The 17304-nt window shown below is 36.8% G+C and overlaps 1 protein-coding gene across 1 annotated transcript in view; it reads right to left on the bottom strand.

Annotated features, from left to right (window-relative positions):
- LOC131196399 (BTB/POZ domain-containing protein 8-like) overlaps window positions 1–17304 on the bottom strand; it is a 37592-nt gene that overhangs the window by 18755 nt on the left and 1533 nt on the right. The window contains exons 2-5 of the mRNA XM_058179181.1: window positions 15029–15226; window positions 10167–10453; window positions 5087–5189; window positions 2798–2887 (exon numbers count right to left, since the gene is read on the bottom strand). Coding sequence (XP_058035164.1) covers window positions 2798–2887; window positions 5087–5189; window positions 10167–10453; window positions 15029–15226 — 678 coding nt within the window. The remainder of the gene's footprint in view (window positions 1–2797; window positions 2888–5086; window positions 5190–10166; window positions 10454–15028; window positions 15227–17304) is intronic.

Genomic DNA, 17304 nt, shown 5'->3' on the forward strand with positions numbered 1-17304 from the left:
CTCTGTGGTCTCTTCCCATAATCCCAAAAGCTTTAACCAAAAACTCTCTACTATTGACCTCACCCCATTCCTAAGAGGACCATAAGGGGTGTGCATAAGCGCACAAAAGTGCCTACCGTTCCTGTCCTATTGTTTTTCTTTTCTTCTTCCTATATACATATATGCTTATACCTCCTTATATTTACTCATATATGTGTTTATATATTATATAATCTTTTTGTATGATACCTACATATATTGTTATGACAAAATAAAATAAATAAATAAAATAAATAAACTCTTCAAAAACTAGCAACCTAATCATATTATGCCAGAACTAATAGGATGCCTAATATTAAAGGGCTAGGGGAGATCAGGTTCTTGTTTAACCTTAGCCACCGAGTGATTTTTGAGCCTTTCTTCCTCAGCCTTCTTCTCTGGGTTGTTGCTGGTTGAGGAATGATAAGCAGAAAACAAATGTACCAAAATAATTTTTATGATGCAAATCTACTTCAGGATAGAACCCCATCACTAAAATTTTACTTAAGGTTGTCTCTCAAACTGCCAAAAGATCTCTGCTTTGAAAAACTTAACACGAGAACTTTGATATCTTCTTAATGGGGGGTAGGTGGCCTTCAAAAGAGTCAAGGAAGTGCTATCAGAATTTATATACCCATGAGGCTCAGCTGTTCGGTCCTTGAACATAAAAAGATTTGTACTTCTGAAGTATTTGGAACAAAATGTTCTACAAGTTTTACTATTTCCTACATGTGTAAAATGTTTTGTGAAGATTTCTCCAGAAGCTCGTGGGCAGAGACAAACAAAATCAGCTGAAACGGGTGGATGATAGCATACCGTGTTTCGGTCTATGAAAAACCTTCAGTGAGTTATGCAGGGTTATGCCTGGCCCTTTCCCTTTGCATGTAATGATTCTGTGATTTCATTGGCACCCTTGTATTTCACCATTGTCTTGAGTGGAAGACAAGTGGGTTCATAAATCATACTAATCTGAATTGATTCTGATTTAAGGTATGGTATGACTCCCCCTACTGTGGTATGTAAATTGTTTGTGTAGGATAAAACCAGTTGGTTATGGCTCATTTAGCAAAGCTGATTATATTACAGCACATTATAACATGAGATCTGAACCAGATATTAATTCATGGCTCTTATTTAAATGACTGCAAAATTACTCCATTTTGATCTTCCCTCCTTCTATCTCTTTATGATGCCTTTCAGGAAAACTTTGGGGGCAGCATACTTCTGCCATGGCTATTCACAAATCGTCCCGCATCCTTTTAGAAGAACCTCTTCTAGATTCTCCTAGTTCCCTTCTGTTCAAGATTCAGTTGTGATTCTGCAAATTACTCCTGCTTTTTAAAGGTACAGCTTCTGTAGTTTTTATTATTACACATGGCCATTTCAAACATTAAATCTGCGCTTCCAGAAAAAAAAAGGGGAGGAAATCTTTATTTTTACTTAAAGAGCAAAATCAACACAGTTGTCTGACTGTATATGGAAACAGAAGATAGCAATAAAAACAGCCAAAAGAAGCAGCACGGCTGCCTTGACAGCTGGTCTCTTAAATATCATTTTCATTATTTTGGGATGAGCCATATGTACTCTGCTCTCAAGTGTTTATCAAAATTACACAAAAAATTGCAATGAGCAGGATGACATAAAACATGACCATTTCTACTGTAGCAGCAGCGCAGGCAAACTTCTGAAATCCTCAGTTACATCCAATAAATCCCTCGTATGAGTGGCCAATCTTTGTGACACCAAGGACCAGTTTTGTGGAAGATATTTTTCCACAGACTGGGGTGGTGGTGGAACGTGCAACCTAGATTCCTCGCATGTGCAGTTTAGAGAAGGGTTCGCACTTTTATAAGAATCTAATGCCTGATGATCTGAGGTAGAGCTGAGGCGGCGATTCTAGCGCTGAGGAACGGCTGCAAACACAGAAAAAGCTTTGCTCGGTCACTCGCTGCTCACCGCCGGCTGTGTGGCCTGGTTCCTAACAGGCCACAGATCAGTACCGGTCCATGGCTAGGGCACTAGGGACCCTGCATGCACACTTTAAACTCCATTTACTCAAATGGAGTTTCTTGGATTAAAAACATATGTAGGATGGCAACTTTACATAGGCATAAAATTCTAAAAGCAACTCTGATCTCCCATTCCTAATCCATCACCTAACCGTTCTTCACATGATCCCATACAGAACTTGCTATGCAAAACTTGCTATGCTCATTGCTCTAAACCAGAGGTGTCAGACTGGTGGCCCATGGGCCAGATGCATCACACACAGGCCACACCCACCCCGCCTCCGCAAAGGCAAAACACGTCACAATATGTCACGTGACGCAATTGGGTTTGACACCCGTGCTCTAAGCCATTACACAGTACAATTCAGTGTGTGAATCTGGTCAGCTGTGGTTTATTCAACCATGATGGTTAAGCAAACCACTAAAATTGAAATCAGGGAAGCCTTTATACTCATTAATAGACAAATATTGCTGCATCTGCCACTGGAACAAAGAACAATGAAAACAAAGATGCAATCACAATTAAATACCAAGCAGAATGCAATCTAGCACAGCATGCTATTTTTACTTTTTTAGACACCAGTTCTGCAAAACAGATGCTGACTGAATTCACAGATAATTCTTACACGGAACTCGTGCTCAAATGTATTCATCAAATACTACATCAAGCAGACTTAATATGAATTCTTTTACAGGTAGCTTGACTTTTTAAAAATTGCAGTGGTTTTAAATTGCTTTTTTCCACATGATTTGTGAACAAGTCAGCTTACCCTTGAAGAGTGATGTGTTCTTGAGAGCTTTCTGCCCAGCTCCCATTCAGCATAGCAGAAAAGTAACTGGATCTAGCACAAAGAATAGCCCTGTGAGAAAGAGAATGAAATACAAACTAACTTACTCAATAAAAATATTTATTTTAAAAGAATATCTACAGGCTATTGAAATTCAATGTTCTTGACATGCTAATGTATATATGTGCACTCTGTAGAATTCTTTCTAATATCTCTGGCATTTAATCCAATTTGGTAAAGAAAAATTAGGAAAATTAGGAAAACTCTCTGAAATGCTTCCAGTTAAAAAAAATTTATTACAGTGTACACACACACGCACACAATCTGGGAAGGGAAATCTCAAGTTCCTTTGGGCACACATTACTAATGCTTTCATGTTTTTGTCCGGAGAAGATATATTCTATTGACAATAGGTTTACAACAGGGGTGGTCAAACTCGTGGTGTCACATTGTCGTCATGTGACATATCATGACTTTCCCCCCTTCGCTATACTGGGGGTGGGCGTGGCTAGCATGTGACGCATCTGGTCTGTGGGCCGCAAGTTTGACAACCCTGGTTTACAATAACACTATTTCAAATGTGAGTAGAGATTTTCCTATAGGTTCATATTACTAAAACAGATTTTGGGAAGGGGTGTTGGTGGTAGAAGGATTTCTTGAAGATGTACAGCTCTGTTTTCATTGGCTGCAAACTTTCATTTGAGGAATGAAAGTTCTTAATTTAACACATAATTTGCTCTTTCACTCAAGACAGTAAGAACCTCAACTATTCCACCATATTACCTCATTGCAGAATCATATAATGAATTTTTAACTGTTAGTTTTTTCATTCTGAGCAGCACTCCAAATTCTTAAATATTTTGAATCAGTGGTTCAACAGTAAAATTGTACTATTTGGTTTCTGAAGACTTAGATGTTTTTCAATTTCAGCTCAGAAAAACAACAACTCTGCTTTCATAAATAGTAGCCACCAATTATAATTGGAAGAGTTCATACATTATGATAAATCAAAATGTTCACAAACTCTAGCTTAATGTTGTTTGTATCTTATGATTAATTATTGTATGTTTGACTTATGATCTATGGCCTATCACTTTGTTGTTATGTACATTGAGAGCTTATGCACCAAAGTCAAATTCCTGGTGTGTCTAATGACATTTGGTGAATAAAGAATTTTCTATTCTATTCTATTCTAGTCTAGTCTATTCTATTCTATTCTATTCTTACTCTACTCTATTCTGAGTTTACTGGCAGGTTTGTATTAGCTTAATCTCTCCTCCTTTTCTTTCTGTCACTATGACTCAATAAACAGTTTCCTGGCTTTATTCTTAGCAAGTAAAAAAATGGTGGTATTCAATATTAGCTTGGCAATAGGATGCTACTGAGTAAACAACATGCTAGCTTATTAACAGTAAGCCAAAGTTCTCAAAAATTTTTTAGATTATTGGAATGGGCAAAAAAGGTGAATATTTCTCTGTAGTTTTAAACATGCAACATCTAGAACCCAACATTTTGATATATTATATTTTAAACAACTTTGGCTTTCTTTCCTGTCTCTTATTTATGCCATGGACTGCAACAGGTCCTTGATATATCAACAAAAAAATAATAATCCAGAAATAGGTGTCGGAGATATCTGTGTAGTTTTTTTTATTTTTTCTTATGTATTAGCAATGATACGTTCTACATTTTGTGTCTTGAAAACTCAGAAGAGTTCCTGACTCAAGCAACTGTACTTCAAAGCTGTCTTCCTTTTTAAGCAAGACATTTTAAATTGTTGATGGATCAATAACTGATTTTACTTTTTCAATCTTTATAAAGGCTGTACAAGCATCCTCCTCCATCCAGTTGAATGGAGCTGAGTGTTTACTAATTGGATGCCCTTCATGTCGCCAATGCGGAGTTTTTTCCCCAGCAGATATATTCACAGTTTGCCCAGAGAGAGAAATATCTGCCTCTACCTAGGATTGAACTCACAGCCTCCTGATTCTGAGGCAAGAGCTCCACCTCTAGGCCACTGCAATACTCTTAAAGGCTGTGCAAACATACATTACCAAAATACGTAGAAGAAACAATACTGGATAGATGCAGAAAGCATAACGCTACCTGTAATACTACCCATATCAGAACTAGAAGACATCACAATTTTATCATCTTTACACAGATGCAGTAACTTTTTAGTACACAGTCATAGAAAATATCCCATTGTCTAATCTCTCCTTCCCCCTCCTGTACACATAAAAGTCACCACAAAGTCTTTAAAGATAGTACCTGTGCACTTCAAAGGGTTTTCCATCAATCCAAATATTAATATCTGAAAACCAAGAATTCTGGTAGAGCATCAACAGGTCTTTTCCTAAGCCAGATGCAATTTCTGTTTTGGAATCAAACAGACAAAAAAGGAAAAAATTTTCCTAATATATTTTTACTTGTACTGACATTCAAAAATTAATAGGCGAAAACATTTTAAAAATATTCTACTGATGAAATATATATTACAAATGCTTAAGTTTTGTCTATGAGGGAGCCATAACTTAGCAGCGTTCATGCTATACATAAAGTATTACGAAATTCAAACTTGCCAAGAATAATGATAAGATTCTGAATCATGCAGTTCTGTAGCTTATAAGCAATATAAATAAATCCTTCATCTTTTAGTTTTGGTGGCAATCTTTATAAACATGGCACCCTTAAAATAGATTAAACCAGGGGTGAAATGCTCCTGATTTGGACAGGATCACCCGATCTGGTAGTGATCGTGGCGTGTGGTTTGGAGAACCGGTAACAATTGTGGCGCGAGGCTCCGCCCATCCGCTCGGTTGTCGTTACTTCCTGGTTTTAACCAGGAAGTAATGTGTTTTGTACCCTCTGAGCATGCACAGAAAGGTTTTGCGTATGCGCAGAGGGGTCTATGTGTATATATGATGTGTGTGCATGCACTTCCAAACCGGTAAGGAAGGTAAGTAGATTTCACCCCGGATTAAACTAAAGTTCTCATTATTACAAGTAAGTAAATAAAAAATATAACACAATCCTGAGATTCACAGTACAAAACAACTGAGAGCCCCAGTTTGGGTAAAGATTTACAACAGTGGTATAAAATATTCTACTTTGTAATAGTGGGAATTCCTATTCTTTCATTCTTTAGCAACAGTGAGTTTTGCTTCATTTTTTGCCACATTTGTTCATGCTCTCTATGAGACAAAGAATAAATAATTGCTTTATCTGTAATGCAAATTTTCTCTATATGGATAGAAGGAAGAAATTCTGACCCTGAAATCCCTAATTATTTAGAATTAATCTAAATTAATCAGTCTTTAGTGTTTCTGTATATATTCAATTATTAAATATAGCAGGTTTTTGACTTTCAAATAAAATGGATTTTCAGCATAGGATAGAGGAAGAATGGCTATGTCTGATGTCTACGCAGGTTTCCACTGGGAATGCCTTTAGAAGTAACTGTTATCGACTTCTAAATTTTTAATTATAATTTTTCCTTCTTCACTTTCATAGTGACCCTTGGTGGGTTATTTTATTTCCCAGAATTATATTAATATAGTTATGAGTTTTGTTTTATTTTTAACTTTATCATTACAAGTTTTGTATTTACATATAATCCTTTTTTTTCTCAAGCTGGTTACTTTAATAAATAAAAACAAGTTTCATTTTAAAAAATTACATAATCTTAGTTGATATATGAATCAACTAAATTAATCTAAATAAGCATTTAAAATATCCTCATACCATATGTCCTAATTTATTTTAAATGTTAGTATCTTAATTTATTTGTTTGAGAATTACAATATATAGTAAAAGCATTAGTAGTATCTTGCAAGAAATATCGAAGTGGTGCCTAATGGTATTTTAATATATCATTACTAGATGATTTTAAATTCTGGATTACCAACATGAATTTTGATTATTTTTTCATTAAATAAATGGAGAAGAAATATGAGGATCATTTGAGGGTCATTTAAAGTTTTTATATAAGTTATGACTATATTACCAGTATATATATATTCTGAAAATAAAACTGAAAGGTTTATATCATAATTTAGAGAATAAAGTATGAAAACTTTGAATAAGGAATCATATTTTAGAGTTGTATAATGCTTTTAAATCTGCTAAACTGTTGGCTACTTAACTGGTAAGAATAATACATATGACTGCATTCAAATGCAACTTACTTTCCAGTGTCTATACTTGTTATTACAGTATTCTGTATATAGGCATAGCCCCTTTTATTGTACTTCACAGATATTGTGTTTTTTTTTTACAAGACCCTCCACCATCAAAAGATTATGATTCACCAAAGGCTCAGGTGATGAATTATATTTTTTAGCAATGAAGTATTTTAATGTATGTATGTATATTTTTAACCATAATGGTATTGCCCGCTTAGTAGGACTATAATATTGTGTAAATGTAACTTTTATATGCACTGCAGACCAAAAAAATTCACGTGATTTGCTTTTTTTTAAAATTTGAATTTATATCCCGCCCTTCTCCGAAGACTCAGGGCGGCTTACATTGTGTTAAGCAATGTGCTTCATCGTGATATTCACTTTATTGCTGAAAAGGACCCGTAATATGTCCAAGGTATGTCTGTAAATGTGGAGATACCACTCAAGCAACTATTGATTTTGAAAATAAAAGAGATTGTTGTAAGATTCTCATTTTCATTCAAAGCTTAGTCACCATTTCCAACATTGTAAGACACTGAATTTGGGAGGACCACTAGAGTAATTGGATTTCTGAAGAAAGGTACAAAAGTCATAGAAATCTTGGTTCCCATAATAAAAGTCTTTTGAAAAGACTCCGTGTATCATTTTATCAGGCTTACATAACTGAATTTTAAAAAAGATTCTTCAGGGCATGAATATTGCAGAAGGTATGATTATCAATAATTAAACCAGCATAATTCATCTTTATGAAAGAATGCCAAGCTTCTGGTAATGTTAGAATATTGTTATATACTTTAACAATATATTCTGAGAGGCTTAAAACAGCCCTAGACACAGAAAAAGCTTTTGATATAGTACAAAATAAATTTCAGAAACAAATTATGAAAAAAAAAGGATTTGCACAAAATTGTATTTCTCGGAAGCCAATCGTTCTGCAAGAATGCACTACTAATGAACTCTTCCCATTTGTAGACTTTTGCATTGTATTGGAATGAAAATTATATTGATAATATGCTATTATGGTCTCCATTAGGAAGTTATTATTTGGCATCTTTAAAATCTTGGCAAGACCTTGATTCTAAATATTAGGTGCTCAGTTGCATTACCAGCATTGAAGGAGGTCATGTACCTGACCTTTGGCACTTAAATTACAATTTGATTCTTGCTGTTATGAAAAATTGATCTTTCAGACAAATCCTTATTTTAAAATCCTTTCTCAGTCCCACTGTGCTCATGTCATACCAGACACTCACATATCCCCATATACTATTCTGCATCCTTTCTGACCTGTGCCATCCCTCTCAGTCACCCTTCTTGAACCATGCCTCACACACTCCCTTGCATCCTTCTTGACATGTGCCATGTCTCTTCCAAAGCATGACACACTCCCATGCATACTTCCTGACCTGTACCTTTTATGCATCCTCACACACTCTTCCCTGTAAATTTGATGGAAATTAAAACTTGTTTTTGAAAGTGCTAAACGATATTATTATTATTATTATTATTATTATTATTATTATTATTATTATTATTATTATTATTATTATTATTATTATTAAAATTTCTAGACCGCCCTTCTCCCGAAGGACTCAGGGCGGTTTACAGCCGTATAAAAAGAACAGTATACAAACATTAAAATAATTTAAAACGAAATATTTAAATTTAGGCTACTCCTTAAAACCCGTTAAAAATTCCCAATTAAAACTATCAGGCCAGTCCTGCGCGATGAAACAACCATGTTTTCAGCTCGTGTTGGGAGATCGGGGAGTTGGCGAATACCAGGTGGTAATTCGTTCCAGAGGGTTGGAGCCCCCACAGAGAAGGCCCTCCCCCTGGGGGTCGCTAGCCGACATATTCTAGCCGACGGTACCCCAAGGAGGCCCACCCTGTGGGAGCGCACTGGTCGCTGGGAGGCCGTCAGTCGCTGGATTTTCGTCCAGCAAGATAAATGGAAGTAAAAAGTGATGAAATAGTTTGAGATCTAACTGAAATGAGGAAACCCTGGGAGGAGTATTTTGAAGATTAGTATGCTAAAAAATATTTGCGGTGATGTTGGAATTATGTTGATTGGAGACATGAATATGTATGCCCTCGACTATGAACACAATGCCATATTGTTGCCTCAGAACCCAAATAATTTCCAATGAATGTTAGATCTGTGCAGGAGTGTGGATCTGAAAATTATTGTACTCCTGTTGTGTTTAATAGGGAACATGCAGTTAATTATTATAAATTAATAAACTAAATGGCAAAAAAACACTTAGAGCAAATAGATGGATTTGGGTTCAGTGGTAGAACATTTTCTAAAGAAAGCAAGATAGATGAAGAAATTTTAAGAAATGAAATTACTTATAGAAAGGAATTCTGTGTAGGTAGTTAGAACTGCCTACTTACAACCGTTTGTTTAGTGACTGTTCAAAATTATAAGGGCACTTGAAAAACGACTTATGACTATTTTTCACACTTATGACCGCTGCAACATCCCCATGGTTATGTGATCAAAATTTGGACACTTGGCACCTTGCGCATATTTATGGTGGTTGTAGCATCCCGGGATCATGTGATCATCTTTTGTGATCTTCTGACAAGCAAAGTCAATGGGGAAGCCAGATTCATTTTACAACTGTATTACTGACTTAACAACTGCAGTGGTTCACTTAACAACGGTGGCAAGTAAGTTGGTAAAATGGGGCAATACTCATTTAGCAACTGTCTCATTTAGCAACAGAACTTTTAGGCTCAATTGTGGTTGTAAATCGAGGACTACCTGTAACATGTAATCTTCAGAAAGGTATGTTTGTTGAAGGAATTGAAAATAGCTGTACACTGGAGGGTACTTTTGCCAACTTTGTTATTATGAGGATTCCTGCACTGCGTGGGAGATTGAACTAGAAGATCTCCAAAGTCCTTCCCAACGCTATGATTTTGGGATTTGAAGTACATATTGCAACTCTTCTCTTAGTTAATAGGCTGGTGTACGGACTGTTGAAGTCCCCACAGTCTAGTCTGACTAATGCAAGCCTCATTTACTTGACTCAGGAGTCAAGTTACAGTCGTGAATTATTCATCTTTTTTGTGGAATAGCTGTAAATTTTGACTGAGGCAGTGAACAAGCCCAAACGGATGTCTTAGATAACAATTCACACATTACATTTTAATCTCACCTGACACGGTTACCTCACCCTCAGCATCAATAGCTTCTGTCGGCATGTCACTAGTAGAGACAGAAGACGCAGCACCTTCTTTTTCTACAGCTGTCTTGCAGAATATCCAGTGATGGTCAGATGTCCTTTCATGGTTTCCCAGCCTCTGCTCTCTACATATTTGATTGTTGTGTAAACCACCAACTTTTAACTCTTCGTTTTCTTTCGCTAATTCAGGCGTTGAAACTTTTTTATTTAGAATCTCTTGTTCTTCCTCTGTAATGGTTCTGTCCAATGAATATGCAGCCCTAGGAACAGAACGTGTCAGGCTCCAATCCATTTGACAGTGTTTTGGCAATAACTTCCGTTAAATCTTAGTGGGATTTTGCTTCCTTTCCAATTACACCTACATAACATCATCTCACTGTACAATACAACATTGAACACTGCATAATTCAAACTGTTTGACATAAGAATTTTAAGATGGTTTCTTTTTTATGAATATGCCCTTCCACAATATTATTATTTTGTTTTGTTTTTCAATGTTACATAGCAGTGATGGCTAACCTTTTTGCCATCACGTGCCAAAAGCAGGGGGAGCGCGGAGGGATCGTGCACGCACGTGCCCACACCCATAATTCAATGCGCCCTGTCCCCCCCGTGCTATGCATGTGACCCCCCTGCACTCCCCCCATTTTGGCACGTGATGGAACAGTGGGCCTGGTAGGCCTGTTTTTCACCCTCCCCAGGCTCTAGAGGCTTTCTTAGAGCCTGGGGAGGGCAAAAACGGCCTTCCTCACTCACCCGGAGGCCAGAAATGGGCCGAAAATCAGCTGCCCGGCGTGTGCATGTGCACCAGAGCTAAGCTAGGGCAACACTTGCGTGCTCACCAATATGGCTCTGCATGCCACCTGTGGCACACTTGCCGTAGGTTCGCCATCATGGTTATACAGTGTGACTGCCCTTTCGATGGGGCACAAGGTCAACCCAGACAAAATAAAAAAGGTACATAAAATTAAATAACACTTTGATTTTCCAAGAGGGTTTTCCCAAGAAAACTTGGATTAGTGCTATAATATTCTCTACCGTGCTTTAATGAGTAAATTCATCCCTTATTTCATCTGATAGTTCCACTCTGAAGTGGTCAATTTTTCGCCCCATGTCCCGAGTTAAAAGCTGAAACTCAGGAGGATACTGAATGTTTACTCCGCCAGAAGTGATGAATATCATGGTTGACAGTTACTTGTTCAACTGGATCTTTGAATTAACTCTCAGGCCTGCTACAAAATTAACATCGTTGTCCAAATGCAGGCTGTTCTGAATCAGAAGGCAGATGTTGCCCATTTTACAGCTTTCTCTCGGTCACTGGTGACATTTTAGGAAGAGAACCATGACAATGTATGGCTATTAAAATTCAGAGCACTTTCTGAGCAAAAGGAATAGCACCTTTTGAGCCTAATAATTTTATTTGAAGCATAAGCATTTGTGGATGCATTTGATGAAGTTTAATTTCACCCATGAATTTGAAATAAAATGGCTAGTCTCAAAAGCTGCTACCAAACTCTTTTTGAATCTCAGCCATTGGGCTAATTTAAAATTCTAAGCTAGTTCTGCCTACGGGGATGCCATCCAATTTTAAGGATGTATAGTTCCATTAAGCAAGGAAGGTAGTTCAGTTGCCTGATTTCTTCTCATATTTGTTAGGCAAGAGTGCTAGTGCTGAAATTAGTCCACAGAACACCAGTGGTGGTAGATTTTGTCCAAAGTGTCCCTAATCCATCAGTTAGTTTTTCATCTGAACTAATTGATCCATCTGGTCACCACTTAGTTCTGAATTGAAAGAAGGACATTACCAAACTTTATCAACAGTTAGCAGGCTCCCAGAAGCTGAATCACAGTTCTCTAGGTGAAGACTCACCTACCATACTCATAGCAGTAATTATGGGCAATCAAACTGTCCAGATTCACATCTGAGCTCAGTATTAAATCATGACTCTCCAAACCCCATATGCAGGATTGATTAGTCTGGGCAAAAGATTCTCAGATATGACTTGTCTAGCTTATAGAATTTATTGCTGACAAGAACGAAGCTTCTGACCCAATTGATTGTTCAAACAATGCAACAAAGTCAGAGCCTGTATATCTATAAAACTGTGCTTCACAATTTAAACTCTAGGCTTTTTCTCTCCAAATCCCCAAGTCAATAGATACTTGGCCAGTTTCCTGCTAGCCTTTGGAGATGACTGAGAAATGTGCATAATGGTTCTTTTTGGCTTTGGTTTCTATCTTACCAGTCTCTGCCTGTAATTGTATGTGGGAAAAACCTTGGAAGACAGAATTGCAAGATTCTTTTACCAAAAAGTAGAATTAATTCATCTGGGTGTGCTTCCTGTCCAGACTACCTCTCACGGTTGATATCAATCTTGCAAGTTTGAAAGTGCATTTCTCCTCCCTTGCCTTTATACTCAAAGAACTATGACGACCATTTCCGAGATAATTGCCATGCCCACATTCCTTCTAAGGGCTAAGCTGCCTCTTATCCAATCAGTATCCTGGCTGTAGCTCTTTCCAAGGTCATTCCCAAATACCTTTATACCAGGGTAAATAAAAAATTATTTCTTAATTTTTTTTAAAAAAAATCAGGTTTTTAAAAATTTAAATCGGATTTTTTTGATTAAAATCAGATATTTTAAAAATCCTATTTATTTTAATAAAATGCTTTTGAAGTAAAATCTATCTAAAGATAGTTATCTATTTAAGATACATTAATAATTTAATTTATTCAGCATGAAATGGAGCCTAGTTATGTAGCATGAGGTTATATATTCTGCAATATTAGGAGTGTCAGTGAGTCAACAGCAGGTCAGAAGAGGAGCCACTGAGGGGCAGAGATGACAATTGCTCTTTAAAAATTATGATTTAAATCGAGATTTAAATCGACTTGATTTAAATCAAGTCCACCCAGCTTTATACTGCCCTTAGTATAAGAACTTAGTTGGATTTATATTTGCTGGGTTCACCACTTGACAGATTTTGGTGAGAACTGCAAATCTAAGTATGACAAGTTTAAGTAAAGGTTAACCTTTCAAATTTGCAGAAAGGGTAACTAGTTGTGAACATCATTTCTATACGGAGAAAAAGCCGTTTATTTTCAAAAGTTGCAATACTGTACAACGATTTTTGTTATTTTTTTTATAATTCTGAAAGTAACATGAAGCACTAAAAATGTCCCAAATAAACAATCTCTTTGAGAATATGTACGTATCTGCATGAGTGTTGTTTCACAAGCATTTTGTGTCTACATTAATGATCCTGTATATTTGATCAATGCATTTGAACCTAATAAATATATACTGTAACAACAGACCGGAATATCTAAATAAACATATATAGATACTATACATACCCCATCAGGCTATTTTCTTTCAGAGTAAGCCAACTTTATGTAAAATATAGTCAACGAGAAGGTAATGAGATGCAATTAAGGATACAAAATACGAGGAAACAAGGAAATATAAGCAAATCTAGTTTATACCATATCCTATTATTTATTTATTTAAAAGTATTTATTTATTTAAATGTATTAGCTGGCCATCTTACCACAAGGTAAACGCTGGGTGGCATATAATGTTAATTTTTATATTTAATATTATGTTAATTTTATATTATTATATTGCAAACCATCAAGGTGCCGGTCATCATCTGTAAAGCCTATATGGCACAGGGCCAGGATATCTGTAGGACCCTCTTTCCCTAAGGATATCTACTGCCACCAGATTAGATATAATAGATGTGCTTACTTCCCCTAAATATTGCCATCTGGTGGAAGTTAGGAAACCTTTTTTGTGGCAGACCCTGCCCTGTGGAAGACTCTGCCCCTGAAGTTTGGTAGGCCTCTAACCCTCTTAGATTTCTGTTAAGCTTTGAAGAGGTTTGACTTGATGCCAGGTCTTTGTTATTTTGAATGATTACATCTCTTTAATTTTATAGTTTTAATACGATTTGATATGTTGTTGTAACTTTTGATTAGGAGCTGCCCAGAATTGGCTGGAAGATGGGTGGATATATAAATCTTCTAACTAACTAACTGACTGAAAGACTGACTTTTACTTCATGTCTTAGTTGATGGTCTTTGCCATTTATTCTTCCTACATTTTAAATTATAATTTTTCCTGTGCCATGTTTATAAACAGATGGGCCTATAAATATTCATCTCTCTTGCTTGTCATGACTTCATCAATCATGGATTTTATGCAATATTTTTAATTAGAGAAGAAAAAGTAGACCAGGTTAACAGTCTTTAGTAATACCAGTGTTAAATGCAGAGTTTTCTGCTAATGGTAAGAATAGTATTAGCTAATTTTGGCACATTAAGGCTAGTATGACACAGGACATTTAGCTATGCTGGGATCAACAGTCTAGACCAGGGGTCTCCAACCTTGGCAACTTTAAGCCTGGAGGACTTCAACTCCCAGAATGCCCCAGACAGCTGGCTGGGGCATTCTGCAAGTTGAAGTCTTCCAGGCTTAAAGTTGCCAAGGTTGGAGACCCCTGATCTAGACTCCACTCTGTAGGATAACTTACTTTTATCCAAATTTTACCAATTATAAGATGCATTGGAATATGTGTAACAGGATATATTTTCAAATTTAAATGTTAAATTTTTCAAAAATAAGAGCTCCAGAAAACTGCAGGACAAGGGAAAAACAAACATAAATATGTGTCTTAATATGCAACCTAAGGGTTAGATTGATCTTTGCAGCAGAAAAATAATTCTGAAAAATATAACTGGGTGGCTGAATGGATTTCTTAACTCTCCATACAAAATCATAATTTCCGTTTGAAATGCAACTTAAAATATAAAATAATGAGAAGAAACTTACTGCAGGAAAGTTTTAAATTCAGAAGGTTCCAAATATTGCAGTTTTAAAGCTTCACAGTTGTTACAAGTATTTAAATGTCTTCCAACAACATGCAGAAAGAAATTTGGAACTCTTGCTAAAAGTACTGCCTTGTGAGCTTTGAAAAGCATATTCCCAACATAGAAAGTGATGTCGCTTTGGATTTCTTCTTTAAGTAGTCTGCAATAGAATAGAAAAAATTTCACATATAAGACAAAGGGGTGCTTGCATATTGCAATACACTGCTGTATCTATCTGGCTTTGGTTTAGAGGGGCTTACAAATGATATAAAAGGAAAATAGAAAGAATAAAAAGAAACATAAAACTCAAGCCCAATAACAATAAATTTTCTACCCATTGACACACTTTGGAAAACAACAATATAGCAACAAAACAGCTGTAATCTACTCAGGAAAGGATTTTGCCCTACCATCATTCCCTAGTGGGAATGAACATCTTTGAAGCATCTAGGTCTTGATGGCTTTCCTGGATGTCAACAGGATTTGTTGCAAATCTGACTTCTAGTGGAGCACTTGCAGGAGAAAGAATGGGAGAATCTGGGGGCAGAGTGAAAGGAAGCGCAGCCTAAAATCCCTACATGGCCACAAGCAAACCCTCCTTGAGTGCTGTTGACCCTCATCTAATTCTAACCAGATACAGTTGAGGAGATTCCTGTGCATAGGCTTTTAGCAATAAATCATTTTAACTGAGACCTCATGTCTTTCGCACCTCATAGCACAGGGGTGTCAAACTGTGATCCAGCCCATGGGGTGCTTAGATCTGGCCCGCGAGGCCAACCTGGAAACAGCAAAGGACCGACGCGTGGTACATCTGCCAGCGAAAATGGAGCTCGCACCCCCCCCCCAGCTCTGTTTTTGCTGGCAGAGGATTGCAGGAGTCCATCACAGCCAAAATCAGAAGTCGGGAGCACATTTTTGCTGGCAGAGCACTCAGGCCACTACAGGCACCCCCGATACGAGTGACGTTGAGCTGGCCACACTTACCTGGCCACGCCCTCCGAGCCTCCCCACCCCTGAGGTCAAACACAACCCTGATGTGGCCTTCAATGAAATCGAGTTTGACACCCTTGTAACTATTCTCAAGGGGGATAGCTACAAAAAAAACACATCCTCATGGATCCTGAAGACAGCAAGGATGAAATTCAAATGGTTCATTATCAACCAGATCTTATTAGACATGGAAAAACTGCTAAAAGATGATCCCACAGATAACCAGGTCCTGTGCTACGTGGGGTTTTAAATGTGACAACTGGCACCCTGAATTGCATCCAGAAGCCAGTGGCAACGAGAGCAGTTCTTATGATGGTGGCATTACTCAAAGCAGAAAGCACTCTTTACTCAACATAATTTTCTAGGACAGCCCTGGTAGAATGAGTTAACATCAACTGATGGATGAGGTGACCAAGGCATGAATGAATAGGATCTTCTGATTTAGGAATGGTCATGGCTTTGACAAACCTTCATAGAAAGAAAAGCAAATTCTAGAGGATTTAGTTGAATGTACTTGAACTGTAAAGTGAAGGTCTACAAAACATAGGGGATTTCATATCTCTAGTCAAATAAGAAACAATTGGTTTGGGTCAGGAATTCTAATGTATATTTTCAAATATTTTTCCTTTTCTAGTTCTACCACAAATAGATCATGTGAATATGGCTTCAGCTTTATGCTGCACAAAATTTGCTCAAGCAGTGAAATTACTAACATTAGTAGCAACTTTAGCTTCATTCTTACTGGGGCAGCACAGAGCCTCAAATCCGTCATATTTTCCCTTCCCTGAGCAAAATACCTCTATCTTGTTTACCTCTGGATCCCCTTTAGATATCCCCTTTTATATTTTCTGTCCGTTTTGGGGGATTTCTTTACTTGGTAAAGAAAGATTATCATCATTCCACAGCCTTTCTTATTATACTATATGCATTTGCATTTTTAAAATAAACTAATATGTGAATTTGCCTTTTTAAAAGTAATGAAAAAAGCATAAAAGAGAGACAAAAACAATTTCCCAATTTCTTAATTATTACATAGGCCTTTATCGGTGTCCCAAAACATGGCCAACTCAAGCAAGTTTTCAGGAGGTGCTCAGTTCAGCCTAAGCCACTCTCATCTTCTTCCTGCCTTTCAAGTGAGTTATTTTAGATTCTTTATTTTAGATTCTTAAAAAGAAATGAAATGGGAAGTGAGCAGGCTCCAAAATCACACATAATCTTTATTTCCAGATATGTTTCTGCCCATTCACA

Source organism: Ahaetulla prasina, chromosome 3 (assembly GCF_028640845.1).
Source record: "Ahaetulla prasina isolate Xishuangbanna chromosome 3, ASM2864084v1, whole genome shotgun sequence".
In the NCBI taxonomy this organism is placed as follows: Eukaryota; Metazoa; Chordata; class Lepidosauria; order Squamata; family Colubridae; genus Ahaetulla; species Ahaetulla prasina.